We start from the raw sequence: 24,023 nt of genomic DNA on the forward strand, positions 1-24,023 counted from the left end.
GAGACTTATCCTTGGCCTCAAGCCCAGGGACCGCATCTCTCCTGCACTTCAGTCTTCCCGTTCGCAGCACAGATTAAATTAAAATCCCTCTGCATCATCCACAAGGCTGGCTGGGGCCGGGGTCCACTCTATCTGCAACTCTGTGGGATTAAATATTCCCCCTCTAGATATCTGCGCTCTTCTGGCACCAACTACTTGTGTGTAAAGCGGTTTGCTAAACAGAGGGCAGTTGGTTGATCGCTTTCCTCAGTGGGCTCCCACCTTTGGAACAGCCTCCCCCTCCCTCTTTGTCTTGAGCAGGACTTCCTTAAGTTCCGGAAAAGCCTCAAGACCTTCCTCTTTATCTCTTCCTTCCCTCCCGCTCCCCCTGCTAATCCCACAGTAGCTTGATTGGTGTGCAGGGCCCTTATACATCCTCGAGGCCCTGAACGCCCACATCGTACCATCCCCGCAGCTGCTGTCTATCCTCTGCACTTGCCTCTGATCACCCTCTACCACTGGAGGTTGCACTTAACGTCTTCATAGCACTTCACCTACTCTCCATGAGCACCACAGCACCTATCCCATACCCCTCTCCACTCGCTTGTTTGAACACTCACAAGGCATAGTAGGTTTGTCTTCCCCTCCCCATTGTCTCTTCTTATATTGCTGTATTTAATTATTTAACATTATTGTAATTACATTGGCCCTCATTACGGGTCTGGTGGTAATTGTGCCGGTAAAACTGTCAGGTAGCCGCCGGAACCGTAAACAGTTACTGGCGCCTGGCTTGCCGGTAACACCAGGGTATTACAACTCTGGCGGCTGGAAAGTCAGGTGCCGGTAATATGTTGTTCCCCATTCCCATAGAGTCCAATAGGACTCTATGGGAATGGGGACCACGGAAACACTGGCACCGGTAATAACGGTACCAGTGCTTCCGTGAAAGTCTGTGGGTGGGTGCCTGTCCACCCGGCAAGCCAGATCTGCCGGGCAGGAGGGCACCCGCCCAGAGACTTGTACTTTGCTGGTCTGGAAACAACGGTGCCGGTAAGCTTACTGGCACCATTGTTTCCGGACCGGCAAGGTTGGAATGAGGCCCATTGTCTTTCATCCCCTGTCCCCTCCCTGTTGCCCTGTGGGCGCTTTCAAAAAGTATTTGCTTCCTGTACAAGCACCTAACAAGTGAACAGTAGATAAATAATTAGAAGACTGCAATTTAATATTTACAACAAACATGCCAGTTCAACCTCATACTGGGGTTAACTAGGAAGGTGAAAACCTCCCTGTGACAGAATGGCATCTGTGAAGGTGGAATAGCCTGAGCTTTTTTATTTTTAGAAATAAAATAATGCAGGTCGATCCATCTCTAAAAGTGAGGCTTGCTAGTGTGAGGGGTCAGAAATGAGAGTTATGTAAAAAGGTTTGGATAAAGGCCTTTCTGTCCCTATCCTAAAGAGAGTTTCCTGCCTATAAAATCAAAGCTATGCATCAGTCTCTGTCTCGTCATCCAACTTAGATGAAGTGTCCTTGTGTTCAAAACATATGTCACCACCCACACTAAAAATGAACAACAAAAGGTGCAAGAAAACTGTCTCCGCTTTAAATTCAACAAAAACTGTGCAAGAAACTAAGTAAATAAGTCCAACAAAACAATCCTTTTATGCAGGGGTTGGTTCCCTTCCTCTGAACTGTTTCCGGTAGAATGTTGAGAAAGTTCTGTGAAAACAATGGTTCTTTAAGAGTAGGAGGAATGTCTCTTTCATCCAACAATTTCTTAAAGATGATGAAAAAGTGTCTTTTCCCAGCAAAGGTGTTTTCAAGGATGGCAAAAGTATCTCTCGGCAACTTAAGTAATGGTGTTTTCAAGGATGTCAAAGACGTATCTCTTGGCAACTTAAGGAAATAAATGTCCTTTCCAATTAATGGTGTTTTTAAGGATGGCCAAAATGTGATGGTCACCTGATGTACTCTCCTGCCAGGGGACCTTTCACAATTTATTTTCCTTTCACATACTCTAGATGGATTACCTGGTCTACTCTCCTGCCAGGAATCCCCCTCTGGGCTTGGGAGGTACACTGGCATACTCTCTTGCCAGGTATCTCTCCCCCAAAGGCTCATTGCCTGATGTATTTCTTTAACAAGGTCTTTGTACAATCTTTTTATTAATCTTTCAGTTCTCTCTCTATTTAAGTATAACACAGTTGTACTCGTTCACTGTTTATACTCTAGTATCTATATTTATCTTCCTTGTTAACATTCATTGGCTTGTGGCAATATTTGTTCCAATCTTTCCCATATTGATTTCTCATGTGTACAGATTTGTACAGGTCTTTCCCTTCAATTGCTTCATTAAAGTTCACTTGCTTATGACAACATTTACTCCAGCTTTCCCCATATCCACATCTCATATATGGAGACTTGTGTAAATTCAGTCTTTCTATATTACTTGGTTGATATTTAAAATATGTTTCCAATCAATGGTACGCCCGTCGGTATACCCCGGGACTCTCAATACTCCTGGGCAAGACTTGCTAGTGTTTGCTGGCATTTCTGACCCGTGGCATCAAGCTGCAGCGTAGTCCGTGCTGCGGGAAAGCATACACCTCTCTGCAGACCCTTTTGCGGGTCTCCCGCTGGCTTCTCCTTTACTCGCCAGTGAAATTGCTGCACCTCAACCTGACGGCCTTCACGACAGTCTCGCCATTGCTGTCGGCTCCTCAACGGTCCCCCTTCAGCACCTGCTATGCTGTTCCCAGTAAGAAGCACCTGCCTCCTTCAGCATAGCCTGCTCACCTGTGACTGCCTTCAGTTCTGCTTTCAGCTGTGATCGCTCTGCATCTCTCTTCTCCTCCTTCTCTACTTTCAAGATGAAAAGGTACACACTTTCTAAATGTCCCGCACAGCTGATAGGCATTACAACAACTTGTCTGCACATCTAGCTTAGTGTGTTTCCTGGTCCACATTTACTTCTTTCTCCTCTTCATCATCCCAGTACTGTAGGTTTTATGGGAGTTGGAGTCCATAGGAGTCTTAGGATTTGTAAAGCTGTATTGCTTGTGATCTTTGCTCAAATCAAGACTGCCAGAATGTTGAGATGTAAAGTGAGCATTATGTACATTTGAAGTGTGAATGGTATCCTGTCTAGTGTGTTTGACAAGAAGAGGTATTAAGGTTTTACCACTGGAAGGATTGGTATAATGACAACATGCATCAGGAATGTAGGAATTATAGGGTCTTCTTCACATGGAAGGGAAGAATATCGCGTCTCTCCTGATGGGGTCACCACATCTCCCCAACAGCCATCTCCTCCCATGTGACCCTCCCTCATAATACCACCCCCAGGGTCAGGATGCGGCTGCCATCCCCTGGCCACATGGGAGATTTTAGGCTGGGGATCAGTGATGACTCCACAGGAGTCATCACACTAGTCAGACCCACACTTTCATAATGTTCCATGCTGAAAAGCATAATGCTAGCATGTAAGTCTACAGAGAATGTCTATTGACACCTCTTGGCAGATGCCTTGTATTTTGGGAACATTCTAATACAAAGTGGCATGAGCATTCCTTCCACTGACTGATGCCATAGCCAAAAGCTCCAGCAGTCAGGATCTGCCTTTAACATGATCCTAAATTAAATGATACAATTGTGTGCTCCAAGAACTTTGTGGCATTTGATTAATAAATATAAGCCATGTCTAGACATTTTTGTTGTAATCTGTTTATTGGTGAAATTGTTGCAGCTTCATTTCACAGTTTCACTTTAAGTAATCAATGGCCCTCATTATGTGTCCGGTGGTAGCCGTGCCAGTAAATCTGGCAGGCTATCGCCGGACCCGTAAACAGTTACTGGTGCCTGGCTTGCCGGTAACACCGGGGTATTATAACACTGTCTGCCGGTAAGTCAGTCACCGGTAACTATATTGTTCCCTATTCCCAAAGAGCCCCATAGGACTCGACAGGAGAGGGGAACACTGAAACACCGGCACTGTCACAGTTTCATTTTTCATGTGTCAGCTGCGCCACTATACGGTTCAGTCTGTCACTGTGCGCAATATAAATACACAAATACAGATACAAACTGCTCAGACCAATGTTGTCTCCCCGACTGCCCAGGAGCCATAAAACTGCATTAACGACCGACAGGGAAGAGTATTACAGGAGGCTGTGGAGCTTGTGTCCTTGAAGATGCTGTAGGATGTGAACCAGCGTGTCTACAATCCACTTGTTCATGAATAGATAAAATGGGCCACCTGTGATCCCCAATGATCCTAAATGCTCTGTCTTCATTGGTGAGAGATGCAAGAAAGTTCAAAATCAGAACAACAGGAGCTGAAACAGGATTGCAGTCCATGCTCCACACACCAACTAGTCAATGGAGAGGGCAAAAGTCCCTCATGAGGTCTGGAGCCAAATGTCCTGTATGCACCAACATTCCCCAAACCTGCCCATCCCATGAGCCGGAATGGACGGTTCACATCCAGGGGGTGAGCATTCCCCGCTGGAATCTTCAGAAAGTCCAGGCACTGGGGAAGCAGAATTGGAAAATCCAGAGAAAGTTCCAGAAGAATAAAATACCATGCTTGGGTTGCGCACAAAGGTACAATCAGGAGAAGAGACCCTGATTCGGCCCTCCTATTTGCTAATATCCTTGCCACATTGACAAAGGGGAGGAAATCATAGTTCCTCTTCTGGCTACAAGGGTGGAGAAAGGTGAACTCTGCTAAGGCAAAAGGCTCTGGCATTCCGCAGAGGGCTCTCTGATGCACAGATCTCTATAAAGACCTGAGAATCCAGCCTAGTCACTGAGATCCCAGGGGTACCTGGAATTCCAGAGAGACTCAGTAGGTGCTCTGAACTGCCAAGACCTTTCTCTGCATGCATTAGAACTAGATGTCGTTGGTGAACTCTGCCAGTAGCTGTGATTCTTTACCACACCCAAGTGGTTGATATAGTAAACTACTGTAACATTGCCCACCCGTCGGAGAATCGACACAGTAAAGGGATCACCACTTAGGACTCTGATTGCAAAGGAGCCCCCAGACAAATTGGTGATAAATTAGGACTCTGTTCAAGTGTGTGTGTTATGAATGTATCATCATGGATGTTGCTGGCTTCTTGAGGTTGTCCATTGATGTCGTTTTTTAGGAGGGCAATAGAAGAACGTTATAAAAGCTACAAATGGCGTAACTGACTGCGAAAATCATTATTGATGGCAAAGTTTGAGTTCAATGGAAAGTGGATTTTGTGCCTGAGATAAAGGTGGTGGAGCTTGCAGTTGAAACCGATTGTTCAGGCTTCTTGGCGGATGTGGAACTTGTGTGTGGTACATGTGTCCAGTTTTTCAACGTTGATATGTTTTCTGCAACAAATATCTGCCATTCGATAACACTCTGGCAAGGGATAAAGTTCTTGCTCCGTCCCACCCTTGGCCTTGAATTGAATTTCGAGCAAACATATCCCTTGCGCAGTGAAGTCGCACACGACAGGCGACCTCCTGTCTGATCATTGCCACTTTTGTCAGTGTTTTCAGTGCTTCCCATGTAGCTTTAATAGGGTTAGTGCTGTGCAGGGTCTGCCCCCAGGGTCCAAAGAGGGGTCCCTGACCACGAGTCGCCAGTGAACGTTGTCCGCCTCAGGCATCTGACGGATATCCACACCTCTAGAAAGTGTAGTGCACCAGGAGTGATTTCTTGTGCTTGTTTTTCTTTTAGATCTGCCAAGTGGACCTTTTACATATCGTTTAGAAGAACTCGCCTACACGAGAAGTGGGGACAAAGGCAACTCTGCAAACATAGGTATTGTTTTAATCTTCTTTGGCTCATTTGCTGTTCACTACCCTGCTCTGTTTGCTTGGCATTTGCATGAAAAGCAACCCTATGAAAATCGCATCCTGCAATTTGTTTCAAGCATTCATAGGATGATGAAACTAAGGTACTCTGGGGGTGGTTTTGCACTTTCGACGAAGCATTGCATTGTTTTGATTAATGTTTTTAATCTAAAATGAAGAGTCATGTCAGAACCTACTGTATCGAAACAGCTCAATGATGGACCCCCACCTGTCCGAGTGTGCGTGTGCTTCACAATTTTTTCAAAGGTACCATTTATCAGACAGGTTGCATTTGTTTTTCAGTGATGCATTATATTAAAGTATATCCATGTAAGATAGGCACCTCTTGTTGTGGATAGGATCTTATTTGTGAGGGCCATCGTGCAAGTATATCGCCCATAAAACCGGCTAACTGTGCAATTGTATTGCATTGCGGCTCATTTCTTCTACCCCGAAATTCATGTGATAACCCAATCCCCCATCGTTTCAGAATATTAAAAAACACATTTTCCGCACATCTGCACATTGATCACCCCTTGAGAAAGCTATGACAGGATGAATGTGCAACTGTGCAGTGTCGTCCTATAATACATTTATAACATTGTGTTCTTATATAGCGCTTAATGCCGGGCTCGTACAGCTTCTAAGCGCTTATTAACCAGTGGTATTATTACCACATTTGTTTTAACATGAAATGAAAGTGCACACTGCCTTCGTTTCAGAGACCAACTCTTTACTCGTGTAGCTATCTGCCTACTACCATCACATGTAGGATTATTTGTTTAATCAAATCAAAACGATACTGCATATGCTGCCATTCAGTAATTCATTCATGGTGGGCGGAAATCTGAATCCTGTTACAGTTAATTTAGCAAGATATCCCACATTAAGACTATCAGACCAACATCCACATATTTCTTTTTTTTTGAGTCTGTGATATCTGTCAACAATGGCCCATTTTCTGCGTCAAATTTCCAGCAACAACGTATTAGAGATTTTCCAGTGTAGAGCAATGTTCTGTTTAGCCAGCACAAGGCCTGAGCTAGCATACCTAATTAGAAACCTCACTTTTCTTTTAGAATGTAGTTATTAGTTGGCGTTAACACACCACTTGCAAGCAAAATTATTGCATTGCAATAACGCTAGGAGGGAAATGGATGTGAGAGACACACAGTTTGTGCATGTTGTTTGGGTATTCACCCATAGAACGTCCTTGCCTATGATGATCCCTATTGTCATTCTCAAACACGACTGCCTCTCTCTGCCAGCAACAGACCCTCCTGGGATCTCTTTTAGCTAGCTCTATCAAGCAGTAACAACAAACGTTGTGGTGCAAGTGTCTGCCAGTGTTATTTCAAAGCTGTCTTGGTAGTGCTAATGGCTCAATTGAACCTATACATGTTTTACTGTTATAGTAAAAATGCCTTAACCTAGTGACCTTCAGCTACTTGATTATAAGCAGTATACGTGTTCTTGCACTGAAGACTTACTGAAAACTAGCGTTAGCAAAACTGTGTGTAGGCATTAGATGGACATTTTACAGGCACTGCTGTAATATGCCCAGGTGCTTACATCATTTTGCAGCTGTTATGGCACTGCCGATCCCATGTCTATACAAAAACCAAAACTGTTGGCTTGGCCAATGCTTGTTCCTCATTGGTGTCAATGTTAGGAAAATTCCCTCCAGTTGTGTATTTGCCAACTTTTTGCTGCTGTTTTCACACCATAGTCTGACTTTGCCAGTGGAGCACAGCCTTCACCTGGAACCCCTGGGCTTTTCGCTCACTTTCTTATGGGGAAACTGACATGCACTTAAGGACAGTCAGTACTGGGAGACTTTGGGCCTCATTACGACCTCGGCGGTAGCCATGCCGCTATTGGCGGCATGGCTGCCGCCGAAATCACGTCCGGGTCCACAGAATGAGGAATTACCGGGCCATTCCGAGTTCGGAAGGCCCAGTAATTCCTCCCTCCAAGGACCCGGACCCGGTCCTTCCCCATTCCCATTTCAGCCCCCATAGGGCTGAATGGGAATGGGAGAGGGAGCAAACAACGGGCCATTACGTGTTGGCCCGTTGTTTGCTCCCTCTTCCCCTTGCGGGACCCGGTAAGCACGCCTGCTTTGACCAGGCGTTACTTCCTGGGTCCCGCGAGGGGACCTCGTAATGAGGCGATACTGGGTAAACGGCGCCGGCACCTTTTACGGCGCTGTTAACCCTGCACCGCCAGGGTCGTAATGAGGCCCTTTGTTTCCCTTACTCCTTTCCAATGTTGCAACTTTTTTGCAACATGTTACAAGTGCACAATGTACCTTCCAGTATAGTGCGCTTGGGTATTCCTGTCATTTCCAAAGGCCCTTGAAGAATTATTTTAGGAGAAGTGCAGATGTGCCTTGGACAGGCTGGTGGCAGCTTATCTTTTCGTATATTTTTAACCCTTTCCTGCCATGCAAACCGTGTTTACCATGTTTACCATGTTTGGCACAGAAAGGTGGCCTGGCTCCAAAATGGCCATGCCACAAGGTTCTTTTGTCCTGTCCTTTGGCCATCCTGCCCCTTCACTTTCCCCAGGTCGAGCCGACCCGGGTCAGTCCTTATTTGGGCATGCATTCTCCCGCGAAACGCCACGTTTTCGCAGCCTTCTGTCTGCCTTCTGTGTGTGCCCCCAGGATGTGACCTGGACTGTCTAGTTGCAATTCACATCCTGGTTGCCAGAGAGTCTGGTGTGCTGTGAATGACTGGGACCACTGTGGTCCGTGATTGGTTCACGTATGGTATGCATGTATGTGAGCAGATCTCCCATTGGGTCCTCTTTGTTTTGGCGGAAAGGAGATTCTGGATAAGAGAAGGCTCCAAACACCCATACTGTGTCGATCTCCTGAGTTCCCACTGAACAAAGGATAGGATTCAAGCATCCTGAAACTAAGAAGCCAGCTCGAGGAACTGCTGGTAGCTTTGGCTCCCTGAGCCCCCTCTTGTCCCGCTGGACCCCTCTGCATCTGATTGAACTAGAAGGTCTGCGAAGACACTTTGACCCATTGGAATAGTGGTACCAACTATTCCCGGCACCTTCATCAAACCCTGCAAGTAAGCCTTCTCTGAAGTGTCCCTGGGCCAACCAGTGGGCTGACCAGCTTGCACAGGACCTTTGCTCTGACACTGCTGCCATTTCGAGGAGACCCTTGAAACTTGGTACATCGCAAGCTCTGTGGTCACAGCACTCTCATACCGAATTTCATATACTCAGCATTCCCAGGTCTGCAGTAAAGAGAGAGCGCCCAAACCTGGAGTACACACGGTTACCGTGTGGCCCAGTTGTGGTGATGAACTTCGCAGGTGCCTTGCTGCTGTGCCCCTCTGTGCCCTGAAGCATGCTACAGTGAAACTAGCCTGATATATCCACCAGGAGCAGAGAAATCGTCACTGTCCCGCTGGGGAATCAACGCTGTGACTTCAGCACTGAAAGCCACATAGCCGCACAACTGCTGCATTTGAACCTGCAGCGGAAGTAGACTCGACTGCCGAAGTTTAGTCTGGAGTGGGCCGGGGGTTGGTGTGTACTTGCAACCCTTAATGGTGGCCCCTAGCACATCCATCCATTTTTACCCACAAGTGTCCCCTGAGGGCCACTTTCCTTTCCACAGATAGCCTGAGCTATCGAACCATTCCCAACTCCTGAACCTGTTCTGCCTTTTGGGGAGACCCTCCACGAATAGTGGGAACTTATTCTGCTTCAGCTCACTCACCTTCCTGAGCTGCTACAGACTCTACAAGAGACCCGTCTACGCCCTTCTGCACTAGCGCGTGCACCAGCACCTGAAAGTACATTTGAGCACTAGGCTCCTCTCAATGTAGGGACTGGACTGCCTTTCAGTTAGGTATTGAACTTTGCAGAACTGGCCAAAGATAATTTGCGCTGCCTTTTTCCTTCCCTTGCAGGTTGTGGACCCATTCTGTGCGTTTAATCCTTTAGGCCACTTGGAATTGTATATATCTATTTTAGTAGGATTGTGTTGGTTTAAAAGTATTACTGTTGATTATTACTGTGTGTTGAACTTCAAAGGCCTTAAATAAATGTACTTATATTTTTAATATAGATACACCTGTCTAGGAGTGATTTGTAAGTGTCCTTTGCTCTGTGTGCTCAGTGAGGTCCTTCAGTCACCCTCACCCCTCCTGAGACCTAGTCTTGACCTCTGCCAATGCTACCTTGATTGGTTTGGCATGTACAGAAGGTTACCCTGTTCCAAGAAACTAGGCTGGTCTTCTGAACCTCTGCCCACCAGGACAGAGTTCAGAAATCCATCTTAACAAATTGGTGTACAGCAGTGGGATAGGACTGAAGGTATCCAGTGTTGCACACTAGTGAAGGCATTTCAGATTACCCCTACCCAGGACACATAGTGACTTAGTAGTGATAACTGAAAAGGCCATAGACCTTTCTAGAATAATGGAAACAATTACCAATATAACATTGAATGCTTCAAAATCTGAAACATTGAGAATGATGTGTACTGAGAGAGGCTTGCCTGTTCAAGATCCAAATTGGAAATGATCCAACGAATTATGGAATGGCAGGAGGTGCAACTTGATGCCATAACCTCTGATGAGAGTGCACAAGGAAGTGGAGCTGCTTCCACTGACAGAACTGACAGTTCTGTCATTGGCCTCCTTCATGGTGCCCATGATGACAGGGATGATGTGATGTCCCAAGTTTCCTCTGCCAGCTCTGATGCTGAGGCCATGTTGGAATTCAAAAAGCAAGAGCTGCTGTTTAAGCAGAAAGAGCTTGCATTTCACATGGCTAAGCTGAGGATAGAGCAGGTAGAAAAACAGAAGGGCATGGATCACCAGTTGTAGCTGGCCAAGCTTTAGGTTTCCAATGGATCCAAGGGATCAGGATATGGGTCTTGGTCCTCCTCTCATCCAAGATTTCCTAAAGATCTGCTCAGTGTTTATGATGAGAATAATGACATTATGGACTGGCTGAATGCATTTGAGTATGCATGTGGGGTTCAAGAGGTTGTAAATGCTGATACAATTGCATGGTTACTCAGCAGACTACTCCATTCTGACTGCAGTACTATTATTGAGATGTCAAACGCTGAAAGAGTATATTTTGCAATGTTGAAGCAAACTCTCATCTTCAAGTTTGGGAAGACGTCTGCCCAAAACTTTAAGAGGTTTAGAGAGTACAAAAGGGAAGAAGGTAGTACTTTGGTGTCATATGTGACTGATTCTTTAAATAACTTGACTGGTTGGGTTGAAGGCTATAAGGTCTCCCCCTTTGAGGGTATGATGTCTTTTCAGGCCTGAACATATTTTTGCATTGTGTTCCCCTGAGTTTAAGCAGCATTTGGCAGATTCAAAGGAGATAGATCCTAATAAACTGGCCATAGCAGCAGATTTGTGGGTGTCACATAGAGTGTACCATAGTACCATAAGGACAAGACTCATCCTGGTAAGCGGGAAGAGTAGAAAACATCCAAATATAAAGAGGGTGGGGGATCTGATAAAACATCCTCCCAAAAGAGCCAGAAAAAGAAATGTAAGCGTAAGTCACAGGAAAATGCACAGGGTAGTGGAAGTTATCCTTCCAAACAGAACTCTGGTTACGGTAAGCCTCCCTATGTCCCAAGACCCAGTGGATCTTGTGTGGCTTGTGGAGCAAGTGACCATGTGAAGGGGGACCCCAGATGTAAGGTCAAAACCTTGGGAGTCCACTCTGCGAATCTGGCCTTCTCCTCCTATGAGAAAGACAATATGACAGGGGCATCCTTCTCCTCAGACACATTCCCCTTTAGGATAGATTCTGAGGTAGTTTTAGTTTCCGTGCGGTTCCTGGGAGCCTAAAGTCTCAGCGGTGTATGCTAGAATTCCTGAATATACCAAGCACTATTTTAAGGACAGTGTGCTGATCAATGGAGTTGACACTCCTGCCCTTAGGGATATTGGGTGCAGCAGAACTGTAGTGGACTCTACCTTGGTAGACCCAGAGGAAGTGGCCAGAGCTCCTCTGTTACCCACTAAATTATCCGATGGCCCCCCTCTCAAGTTCCCAGTTATGCCTGTAAATCTTACTATACATGGTACAGTAGTCAGGATTCCAGTGAGCATTCAGAGAGATGTCCCAGGCAAGGTCCTGCTGGGGAATGATCTCAGAGCTTTAGGGCTTGTGAGTGACACAGCAGAGAGACCATGCACAAGGTCACAAATAAGGGCTGCACTGGCCAAGTCCACTGCACAGCCCAAGCCAAAGGGGAAACCCAAGGCTAAAGGAGTCCAGAAAGACAAAAGAGGGAAAGAAAATATTCCCCCTAGCTCACCTACCACTGAGGTCGAGGTAGTTGGTCAAACATCTGAACCTGACGAGGGAGAGGTGTTGCCTGAAATTCTCAATCCCCTTGACCATCCTGAACTACAGAGTTTGTTAGTGGAAGGTGGTCCTGACAGGGCTGAGTTCAGTAAGGGCCAAAGTGAGTGCCCATCTTTGGAAGGCCTAAAGATACACGCCTGTTCCCAGCTTGAGGGTGAATCTCCTGGGAAGCATTGGATTTATTGGGAAGGGGGGCTCATCTACAGTGAGCCTACAGAGTCTACAGATGGAGACCATAGGAGGTTGCTGGTTCCCCTTGCTGTAAGACCCTTCCTCTTGCAGCTGGCACATGAAGTCCACCTTGCTGGTCACCTTGGCATCAAGAGAACCAACCAAAGATTATCCATGCACTTCTACTACACCAAAATGGTGGTGCAAGTAGAAAGCCACTGCAGGAGTTGTGCCACATAACAGTTATCTGGGAAAAGTGGCACAACAATCCAAGGTCCATTGGCCCCACTCCCAGTTGAGGGGGTACCATTTGAGAGGATAGGGATCAACATTGTTGGTCCCCATGACCCCGAAACATCCTCAGGCAATAGGTTTATCCTGGAGCTGGTCGACCATGCCACCAGGTATCCTAAAGCCATCCCATTAAGACTGTGACGGCCAGGTCAATTGCAAAAGCTTTACTCTGCATATTTACTAGGGTTGGCTTCCCTAAAGAAGTTGTGTCTGATAGGGGCAGCAACTTTATGTCAAAGTATATGCAGGCCATGTGGAAGGAATGTGGTGTAACCTATAGGTTTTAGTCCGCATCCCATCCACAAACCAATGGCCTAGTTGAGCGGTTTAACAGGACCCTTAAAAGCATGTTTGGCGCTCTTGCAGAGCCCCAAAGAAGAACATGGGATCTTCTATTGCTTACTGTTTGCCTTCAGAGAGGTACCTCAGGAGGGTGTTGTTTTCAGCCCCTTCAAGCTCCTTTTTGGTCACCCTGTGGGGGGACCCTTAGCAATAGTCAAGGAGGGGTGGGAGATGCCCACTCCCCCAGTAGACTATGTACTAGGACTCAGAAAAAGGATGGTACCCCTGATGGGTCTGGCTAGTGAGAAACTGAAGGCAGGGAAAGCACCAGTGAAACATTGGTATGACCAGAAGGCTGCCCTCATCGATTTCATACCAGGTCAGCAATTCCTGATCATGAATCCTATAAGGCCTAGAGATTTACAGGACAAATGGTCAGGCCCTTACACAGTGGTGGTTCACTGGGTTAGGTCAACTATTTAGTGGACCTTGGAAGGGCTGAACAAGCTCCAAAAGTGTTGCATGGGAATAGACTTAAGGCTTTCATCCCAAGAGTTGAAATTGCTGCACTGCTGCCGGCTTCAGATGTTGAGGAGAAGGAGTGAGAACCTCTTCCTGACCTGTTCCAGAGCAGTCCTTCAGACAGCTCCATTGAGGGTGTCAAAGTGGCCCCTCACCTGACTTCTGTTCAACAAGAAGAGATGAAAAGTTTGCTGAGGCAGTTTTCTCCCTTGTTTTCACAAGCTCCTGGTTTGACACTTTGGTGCAAACATGACATTGACACAGGCGATAGTGTACCTCCTAAAAATAGGGGATACAGAATGTCAGATAAAATAAGGTCTTACATTAAGACAGAGGTCAACAAAATGTTGGATCTTGGGGTGATTCAACACTCCAGTAGTCCTCGGTCCAGCCCTGTGGTTTTGGTTCCAAAGGCAGGTACCTCTGAGCTGAGTTTCTGTGTGGATTACAGGGCTCTGAATGCTGTCACCAAGACAGATGAACACCCCTTGCCTAGAACATATGAGCTGGTGGATACTTTGGGTGCCTCCAAATACCTCAGCACATTTGGCCTCACTGCAGGCTATTGGCAAATAGCTCTTGCAGAACATGTCAAGGATAAGACAGCTTTCTCAACACCAGAGGGTCTTTACCAGTTCAGGGTATTGCCTTTTGGGTTGAAGAATGCACCTGCCACTTTCAAGGGGCTTGTGAATCATGTCCTGAATGGGTCGGATGAATTCTGTCTTGCATATCTGGATGATATAGCAGTTTTCAGTGCCACCTGTGAGGATCATGTGAAACACGTTAGGATGGTGGTGCAGGCTCCTCACAAGGCCCACTTGACCATAAAGACCAGTAAGTGCCAGATTGGACTAGGTTCAGTGGTCTACTTTGGGCATGAAGTAGGTGGAGGCAGGATACAGCCTCTACCCAGTAATGTACACGCAGTACAAGACTGGCCTACCCCCACTACACAAATCCAAGTGAGAGCCTTTTTAGGACTCACTGGGTACTATAGGAATGTCATGGCAGACTATGGCACCATAGCCGCCCCTCTGACTGCTCTCACAACTCCTAAGAAACCCAAGAAGGCAACTTGGTCTGAAGAGTGTGGGAAGGCCTTCAATGGCTTAAAAGACTCCTGGTGCCATGCCCCTGTTCTCAGGGACCCTGATTACCAAATACCTTTTATTGTGCAGACAGCTGCCTCCGACACTGGGCTAGGAGCTGTACTATCACAAGTAGATGAGATGGGTAAGGAACATCCTATTGGATTCATTAGTCACCAGCTTAAGGACAGAGAGGTCAGGTGGTCCACAATAGAGAAATAATATTTCTCTGCTGTGTGGGCCCTAAGGAAGCTGAGGCCCTATCTCTATGGGACCCACTTCACTGTGCAAACTGACCATAAAGCCTTAAAGTGGATAATGAACATCAAGGGAGAGAATTCAAAGTTGCTCAGGTGGTCCATAAGCCTTCAAGGCTTTGCTTTCACTATTGAGCATAGGCCAGGTGTCCAACATAGCAATGCTGATGGGTGGTCCAGAATGTTTAACCGACCTGAACATGAGACTCATCCAGGGGTGGATTAATTGCCCCTGTCCTTTGTCTGAGAGGGGCGAGTGTTAGGAAAGATTCCCATTTATGTGAAGTTTTCCCTCAATTTGTGTACCCCCCAACTTTTTGCTGCTGTTTTAACACCATAGTCTAACTTTGCCAGTGGAGCACAGCCTTCAGCTGCCCTCCACTTGGCTTTTTGCCCTTAAAGACAGTCAGTACTGGGAGAATTTGTTCCCTTAGTCCTTTCCAATGTTGCAACTTTTTTGCAATATGTTACAAGTGCACAATGTACCTTGCAGTATAGTGTGCTTGGGTCTTCCTGTCATTTCCAAAGGCCCAAGACACCCTCCAAGGATTTATTTAGGAGAAGTGCAGATGTGCCTTGGACAAGACTGGTGGCAGCTTATCTTTTTATATATTTGTAACTGTTTCCTGCCATGCAAACCGCGTTTACTGCGTTTGGCACAGAAAGGTGGCCTGGCTCCAAAATGGCCATGCCACAAGGTTCTATGTCCTGTCCTTTGGCCATCTTGCCCCTTCACCTTCCCCAAGTCAAGCCAACCTGGGTCAGTCCTTATTTGGGCATGTATTCTCCCACAAAACGCCAAGCTTTCACAGGCTTCTGCATGCCTTGTGGGTGTGCCCCCAGGAAGTGGGCGGGACTGTCTAGTTGCAATCCACATCCTGGGTGCCAGAGAGTCTGGTGTGCCGTGAATGACTGGGACCACCATGGTCCGTGATTGGTCCATGTATGGTATGCCTGTATGTGAGCAGATCTCCCATTGGGTCTTCTTCGTTTTGGTGCGAAGGAGATTCTGGATAAGAGAAGGCTCCAAACACCCATACCATGCCGATCTCCTGAGTTTCCACTGAACAAAGATTTGGCACCCTGCCCTCTGTTATGCCGCTGGACCCCTCTACATCTAGTACCACTCTTACCTGCTCTATCGGAGCAGAACTCCCTTGCCAACTTTACTGACCTATTCAGGAAGGCCACAAATACTGCATTTGACACTTTAGCTCCCTTTAAACCTTCAAAGATTAATACATCTTCGGACCAAACCAACTGGTTCTCGAAAGACATTTTGGAAACCAGACGCATTAAGCGTAAAGCTGAATGCCTTTGGAGGAAAGCTCCATCTGCTGAAACAATGCTTACTTATAAGCAATCCGTTAAACACTACAACGATGTGATCTTTAATGCTTAAGACAAAAGATTTAATGACAGGATCCTCCAAGCCAAATTGCAATCCAAAGAAATATTTTGTCCTTCTTACAGGAGCTCAAAAGTGCCCCAGTAATTAGCTTAGAACAAGAACGTGATGCTTGGTGTCAAGCTATCCACAATGGCTTTACCAACAAAACTGAAAAACACAAACAGGCCATTGAAGAACAAATTAATAATCTCCATAATGACATACTGGCCTCAGAGTCTGAAGTCTTTCCTGTTTACAGCCACCCCGAAACTGTTACTTATAGTTGGAAGTTCTTTACATTATTAACAATTTGAAACCGTCCTCATGTAAGGGGGATGCTTTCCCGGCCAAGCTTTTTGAAGATTTCACTGAGACACTTGCGTCGTGGGTTGTTCAGTTTGTGAACCAATCCTTTGGCAAATCCTATGTTCCAAGTAACATCAAAGAGGCAGGGATTACAAAGATAATCTCGATCCATCCATTCCTGGCAATTTTAGAATTTTAGACCAATAACGAATGTGCCATTTTTACTTAAGATAATTGATAAAATTGCATACCTACAGTACCAGAAGTTTGTAGAAGAAAACAACATCCTCTCAAGTGAACAGTTAGGCTTCCATGCCAACCATGGCACCGAGACTGCTCTCTTGGATCTCCAGTCTAATATTGCCTCTATCATCGAAAAGGGTAATCCAGCGCTCCTTCTCTTGTTGGACCTCTCGTCAGCATTTGACTTGATTGACCATGATCTTCTTGTTGAAAGACTAACAACAGTTGGCAGATGCTCTCCAGCGGCAAAAAAAAATGTTTAAATCCTTCTTGGGACCAAGAATGGAGGCAGTGGTTAAGGGGAATTATACCTCACAAAAAACTCTGCTGCTCTGTGGTGTCCCGCAGGGATCCTGTCTGTCTCCCCTGCTCTTTAATGTCTTCTCTAAATTATTATGTGACATGCTATGAACCCTGGGTTTCAGATTTACGAATTACGCTGACGACACCGAGTTGGTTTTCACGCTGTTGTGAATCTATGAAGGGAATACCTTAAGAATAAGCAGGGTTTTTCTTGCCATACAGAAATTGATGGCTTCAAACTCACTGCCCTCAATGAAGCCAAGACAGAAACATTTATTGTGGGTATTCCAAAAAGATTACAAAAACTCGAGGACCAGTATCAAAGTTTTAAAATCAATAATACTAACATCTTGGTCTCTGAACATGTAAAAACGCTAGGTATCTATGTGGATTCTCACCTCTCCTACCATAGGCATGAGTCATACCTAAAGTCCTTGTGTGCCTTCTATACTAATCTGATATGACAAATTCCCCCATACCTATTCAAACCCAAACTTGCAGCGATTGCTGGGGCTATAATAAATTCCAAATTGGATTATTGCAATTGCTTACTTATGGACACCACAAAATCCAACATAACCAAAATGCATACCATTCAGAATGGTGCAGTGAGAGCTATAAATGGGCTCTGCTGGCGTTCCAGGATTTCATCCGCTAGGAGGAACCTTCATTGTCTCCCAGTAGGACAAATAATAAAAGACAAAGGCGGAGTCATGGTCTATAAATGTCTAGATATAATTCCTTCTCCACTCCTGTCACCCTTATGTAGATTGCCTCCTGTCTTCTCCTCATCTCTTTTTGTATCTATGTTAGTTTCGTCTTATGAGCACCCTAAGGCCTTTGGGCGAACAACGCGATATAAATATTAAGATAGATAGATAGATAGATAGATAGATAGATAGATAGATAGATAGATAGATAGATAGATAGATAGATAGATAGATAGATAGATAGATTGATAGAAAACCTTTAGTTGCAGGGACGTTAAGGTGAGAACTTAAACACAAGAAAACCCCTGAAATTTAGCTAAATCGACTTTAAATTTGCACCCTCTGTTGCGCAGCCTATGACCACATTGATGACATCACATGGCTTGCTTGCCATCCTAAAAAAAAACAAGTGGTTGCGCCCGCCTCATGAAAAAAATGTTACACTGTCCACCCAGATGTACCCTTTACTTGTGCCCTGAAAAGCAGCCACAATCACTGGAAAATAACTGCACCAGTGTCCAGGATTGCAAACTAATTTTCTGCATCGTGGACAAATACTCATGATTTACTTTCCCTCTCATCATTTCCCCTCTTCACCACCATGTATGGCTTTCAACAACACTTTGCTTCATAAATATAACTTGAAAAGTACACATTCCATTGTGTGTACAATAGTGGCATTATTCCCCCCATCTTGTCTGGGAGACTACAAATACCAGACTGCAATAAAAAAAAGAATGTGGATGCTGTATGTTTTTTAGTGTGTTATGAGATATTTAAAATAAAGAAAACACACGGCACTGGGCTCTGGACTGTCTCCCATCCATGCAGTTACTGGGACCAACCCTGCTTATCTTCAAAGTGAGGAAGAGACTGACCCCCTCAGGCCATGTTGCTCTAAGTGGCCTAGGTTCACTTCTTAGGCAATATGGCCTGAGGAGGCTGCCCTTTTTCTTGCTTTGAAGCAAAACAGGGTCGATCCCGTTTACTGCATTGATGGGAGACCCGGGTTCCCCGTGATTTTTCACCCCAGGCGTCAGTGTAGCTGTAAAAATATCTTTTCTTGCTATGCATACAGTGTTTACAGGCTTTGAGAACTCACAATGTTTTCAGTTAATGCTCTGTGTGATTAAATTATTTGCTAAGGATCACATCCTTGGTTAAGCAGCATACCACACACCGCTTTTTTATGGCCGGTCTCTTGGTGAATGTTGTGATACATCACACGACCCAACTCACTGCATTTAAGCAGCACAGAAAAGGGAAAAACATGACTCGCCCAGGTACTTTTGCCCCATAGCGAAAATGCAAAGCTGGCACCAATGTAGTTCAATTGACCTTCACCTTAGAAGAAAGTGCGCAAAACAAAATAGCAATGGACTTTAAAAAAAAGTAATGAACACTAGAAAAATAACCTCAGAGAGAAAATGTTCCAATAAATATGCTGGCAAAGTATAAAAGGTGCTCACATTTTAAACTCAGCAATCTGCCGTGACGTTTTCCTTGGAAGACAAAATCCCAATATACAACAAGTGCTTGTGGTCTTGTAGGTAAGCATCTGCACTGAGAACATGACAACCTGAATAAAATCCTGCTAGACATAGGGCCTCATCACGACCTCGGCGGTAACCCTTAAATCCGGCGGTAGCGCTATTACCGCCGGATTTAAGGGTCCGCCGAATCAGGGCTTTGGTAGATTTCGCCCCAGTTCTTAGCTGGGGGGAAATCCGCCGAAAATTTGCGCTATTACCGCCGGCGGGAAATCCGCCGGCGGTAAGAGCGCGAAAATTCCCCATTGAGCCCAATGGGGAATGGGGCATTCCCGAATGGGCTCAATGGGGAATGGGAACTTCCAAGTCCGCCCAAGTCGTGATCCCGCGCTATTAGCGCCGGGGGCTATGGCGGTCGCGCTAATAGCCCCCGCGCTAATAGCGTTACCGTTACCGCCGAGGTCGTGATGAGGCCCATACACTTGAGCAAGCTTGTCCACCTAAAAAAAAACAAGGGTTGTTTCCACCCTTGCGCTGTCCACCCACATGTGTCCTTTATTGTGTCCTGAAAATCAACCACAATCAAGGGAAAATAACTGCACCAGTGTCCAGGATTGCAAACTCTCTTGCCACATCCTGGGCAAATACTCATGACTTACTTGCCCTCACATTTCCTCTCCTCACCCACATGTCTGGCTTTCAACAGTACTCTGCTTTATAAAGATACCTTGAAAAGTACACACACCATATTGTCACTCAAATATATAATTCATTGTCAAACTGTTAGGCCAAAAGTGTACAAATGTGGCATTATTCCCCCCATCTTGACTAGGAAACTACAAATAGCAGAATGCAATTCAGCAAAAGGTTAAAAAAAATGGTCTCTAAGTGCAATACTTTTCAGGACTGACATTAGCACGTCAAAAAAAATAATAATGTGGATGCTGTGTGTTTTCTTAGTGTGTTATGAGATATTTAAAACTAAGAAAACACACAGCATACAGAACTGTGGACTGTCTCCCATCCATGTAGAACTGGGACCAACTCTGCTTTGCTTCAAAGCAAGGAATGTGCCTGCCCCCTCAGTCCAGGTTGCTCTAAGTGGTCTTTTAACTTGTGCTCATTTAGAAGGCAACATGACCTTAGGGTGCCAGCCGCTACCTTGCTTTGAAGCTATGCAGGGTCACTCTCAGTCACTGAATGGATGGGAGTCGGCCATGGCAGTTGATTTTTCACCCCGACATCACTGTACCCTTCAAAATATATTTTGACATTTTTAAAAACTTTTTTTCTTTAGCCGCGGGTACAGAACTACAGATAACCTTGGCTATCTGCAGTTATTTTATGTATGACCTGCAGATAGACGTAGCTAGCTGTAGTTTTCTATAACTGCGAATATCGGAAAAACGGCTGGGAAAAAAAGCTTTCATGCCCCGCCCGGGACCTCACCAAGTGCCCCCATCATCTGTGTCAGTTCCCCCACTCCTCACACTCCCCAGATGGCCTCCTCACTTCCCCTGCCCTCTCCACCCACAACACATGCTGTTTCTGTGACGCAGTTTGCTTTGACATTTCAGCTATTCGCGAATATAGCTAAGGTTACATAAAAGCTTGTGTTGCAAACTCAGTCCCTGGACTCCTTCAACTCCCAAACTTCACTCGGTGCCATCTAGCCACCCCCCCACCTCTAGTCTGTTGGCATGTGCATGTTTTTTGCACTGCAAGTAGCTCTTTTCCTGCGTTTCATTTTCCCATAACCTCAGCTATCTCTCGCATGGAGCAAAAACAAAGGTGGCGGCTGTTTCTTTTCTAAAAAACCCCGGTTTTGACAATTTACCAGAGCTATCTATTTTAGATAAGGGGGCATATATTCACAGTTACATATTTTAAAAAATACTACACGTAATAACCCCAAACCCAAAAAAAAAGGCCTCTTTTAATCGCTTCATGCCCATGTTGTTTCAGCCCAAATCCAAATCCATCCAGCGGTTTGGACTGAGCAGTACGGCAAAAATTTAGCTAGTTTATCTATGGGAAAATTATAATGAAGTAGGCTGCAACTTTGGAATTCTTTTTTTGTCCTCTTAAGAACCTTTTTATTTTCTAACACATTTTTACATAATTTTGCAATCTGGGGAGCCTGCGCATCCCTACCCAACTTCTGGATTTCGGCCAAATACGTTACTCAAGTCAAAAGTTATTAACAATAGAACTTTTCGATGTTCCTATGGGAGTCCAACTCACCTTAACTGTAGGGCGGCAACTTATCTTTCAAACACCAGCTAGATTATCTTGAGTTTTAAAAGGCTTGAAAACACAACCTTCTATGTGAAAGTGCAATATTAAACCAAGTCAAACATGCCACAAGCCAACTAGTAACCATTGCTGGAAGTACCTCCAGTTCAGAGCCACATCAGCAAGGCATTGTGGTTATGCAAATTAGCTCAAATGAAAGCTGTTTGCTCGAGAAAACTGCTTTTGTGTCACAGGGCAGTGAAAGACTGTCAAACTATTCTACACTTATGAGGGTAAAACCAGGTATGTGGTTCTCTGCAGCCTTGAGAAATGGCTGTCTTGGGTTGATTAATCTATGTATAGAGTAGCACTGCTTGTCAGAGAAAGGATGTATTGTTTAGCGGCTTAATAGTTTAAAAAATGCCTACTTAGATTGGGTTTGGAACAGCTTTTAACATGGGGTTTTCCCATACGAAATAAAATATTATTTCACCCCTGATATCTCAAAATTGGGCATTTCAATTTTCCAAATTTTTGCAGGCACCTAGATTTTAGTTGGAATTGGTGCAGTGAAAAAACACATTGGGCCTCATTACAACTCTGGCGGTAGCCGTGCCATTAAAAGCGGCACGGCTGCCGCCGGAGTTGCATTTTTAATGGCACCTGTGAATGGGCAGTCAGACAGCCAGCGGTATCATGACTGCCAAGTTAGGCGGACCCGGTACTTGCCCATTTTCGGGTGCCGGAATCAAGGGCCTCCTCATCGCCATTCTTCCCCATAGGGCTGAATGGGGATGGGGACATCGAATGCACTGGCACATGCAGAGTTGTGCCGGTACTTCCAACGTGCTGTGTTCGCGGGTGCCGGTCAGCCAGCCAGGAAAGACTTGGTGGGCTGTCAGGCACCCGCGAGCACAGCCCGTAGTATGGCGTTCTGGGAACTACGGTACCGGCATGCTTACCAGTACCATAGTTCCCGCACCGCCAGGGTCGTAATGAGGCCCAATTGACTTGCCAATTTTCAGATATTAACAATGAAAAATGTATCTATACATAAATGACAACCACGTTTTTCACTGAAAATAATACAAAATAAGTTAAAAATACACACCAACCATACACTTAGCATCCACACCACCCATATGCACATAAGCTAAAACCACAGCCTGCATGCGCCCTCACCCACACTGCATTCACTTTGCAAACAAACACTCAAGCAAGGAAATACAGTTCAAGAAACAATATGCAGCCAGCAGTATCATGACATCACACAATATATGCACACACACCCACTGCGTAAACATTACAGATATACACTCAAGCAAGGATATACAATTCAAGCAACAATATGCAGCTAACATAATCATGACCACACACAACATACGCAGTCACCCCACTGCATACACATTACAAACATACGCTCATGCAAATAAATAAATAATTTGGAAACAATATTCAGCCAACATTATGATGATCAGGCAAGGAAAATTATAATTCCAACAACAATAGGCAGCTAGTATTGTCATGACCACACACAACATACACATTACAAACATACACTCAAGCAGAGTATACATATCTGAAGCAACAATATGCACCCAACAATATCATAACCACACACAGTATACACTGTGAAGGCATCATAAGGTGACACAGACAGCGGGTTCAAGTTTGGTTCACACACTTTTTATTAACTTAAAGGTAGGATGGATTAAGGCCTAACTTTGCCTATGCTAAGATGGGATTTCCCCATGTAAAGAAAGCTTAGGATAGACTGTGTCAGGAAGTTCAAATCAAATATCTGTCTGTATCCAAAACCTATACTTGCCCTCACAACTAACTGTATACAATGTGTAGGGATGTCAGCATCAAAATGAGAAGTGTTCAAAATAAAGTTCATAGCTTCTTCAAGCTCTTGGCTTGTAATCAGCTTCCCTTTCCCCAAGTTCAAAACTGTTAACAAGGCATCGAGGTTCCCTTCCCCAAGAGTTCAAATCTTCCAGCTTTTCAACAAACAAAAGAACAAAGTTCCTTGGGACACTTCCTGGGTCTTTGAATATTGGCACTTTTAACTAATTCACATAGGCAGTTGGGTTTCTTGAATTCAAAATCACATAAGAGGTTGTTGAGAAACACACGATCCATTATAGAGACTTTCAGTGGCTTTTCCATACAGGGTCCTCAGTGTAGGCGCAGTTCCCAGACCACACGGTCCACCTGTTACATGTCACACAACCAATGCCCCTCCTTGACTGTTTTCCATCAACAATGTGCCACTGCTTCCATTTGACAGTGATGCTTTCTTTGTTCACTTGTATTAGACTCTCCTGGCACTGTAAAGTGGCTTGGTTGACCACCGTGCACTTGTTACACTTTCTTATCTTTGTCTGGCTCTTGCCAGTGCAGGTTTTCCTCATAACGTGCAGTTCCATGAACTCTTTTGCCTGTTGCCAACACTTGGTTTCTCAGATAATACAGTTTGTGGTATTAGCCAAATTCACCACCTTTCTTCACTTCATTCAATATTCACAATTGCTTAAAAC

At 45.2% G+C, this 24,023-nt stretch overlaps 1 protein-coding gene across 1 annotated transcript in view; it reads left to right on the plus strand.

The window, feature by feature from the left end:
- The window catches only part of LOC138516300 (uncharacterized), a 1,253,275-nt gene that overhangs the window by 1,068,695 nt on the left and 160,557 nt on the right, over positions 1–24,023 (plus strand). Inside the window, exon 17 of the mRNA XM_069631312.1 lies at positions 5,696–5,779. Within this exon, the coding sequence (XP_069487413.1) occupies positions 5,696–5,779 (84 nt within the window). The remainder of the gene's footprint in view (positions 1–5,695; positions 5,780–24,023) is intronic.

The sequence above is a fragment of the Ambystoma mexicanum genome, chromosome 6q (genome assembly GCF_040938575.1).
Source record: "Ambystoma mexicanum isolate Mex_15411 chromosome 6q, UKY_AmexF1_1, whole genome shotgun sequence".
Classification (NCBI taxonomy): domain Eukaryota; kingdom Metazoa; phylum Chordata; class Amphibia; order Caudata; family Ambystomatidae; genus Ambystoma; species Ambystoma mexicanum.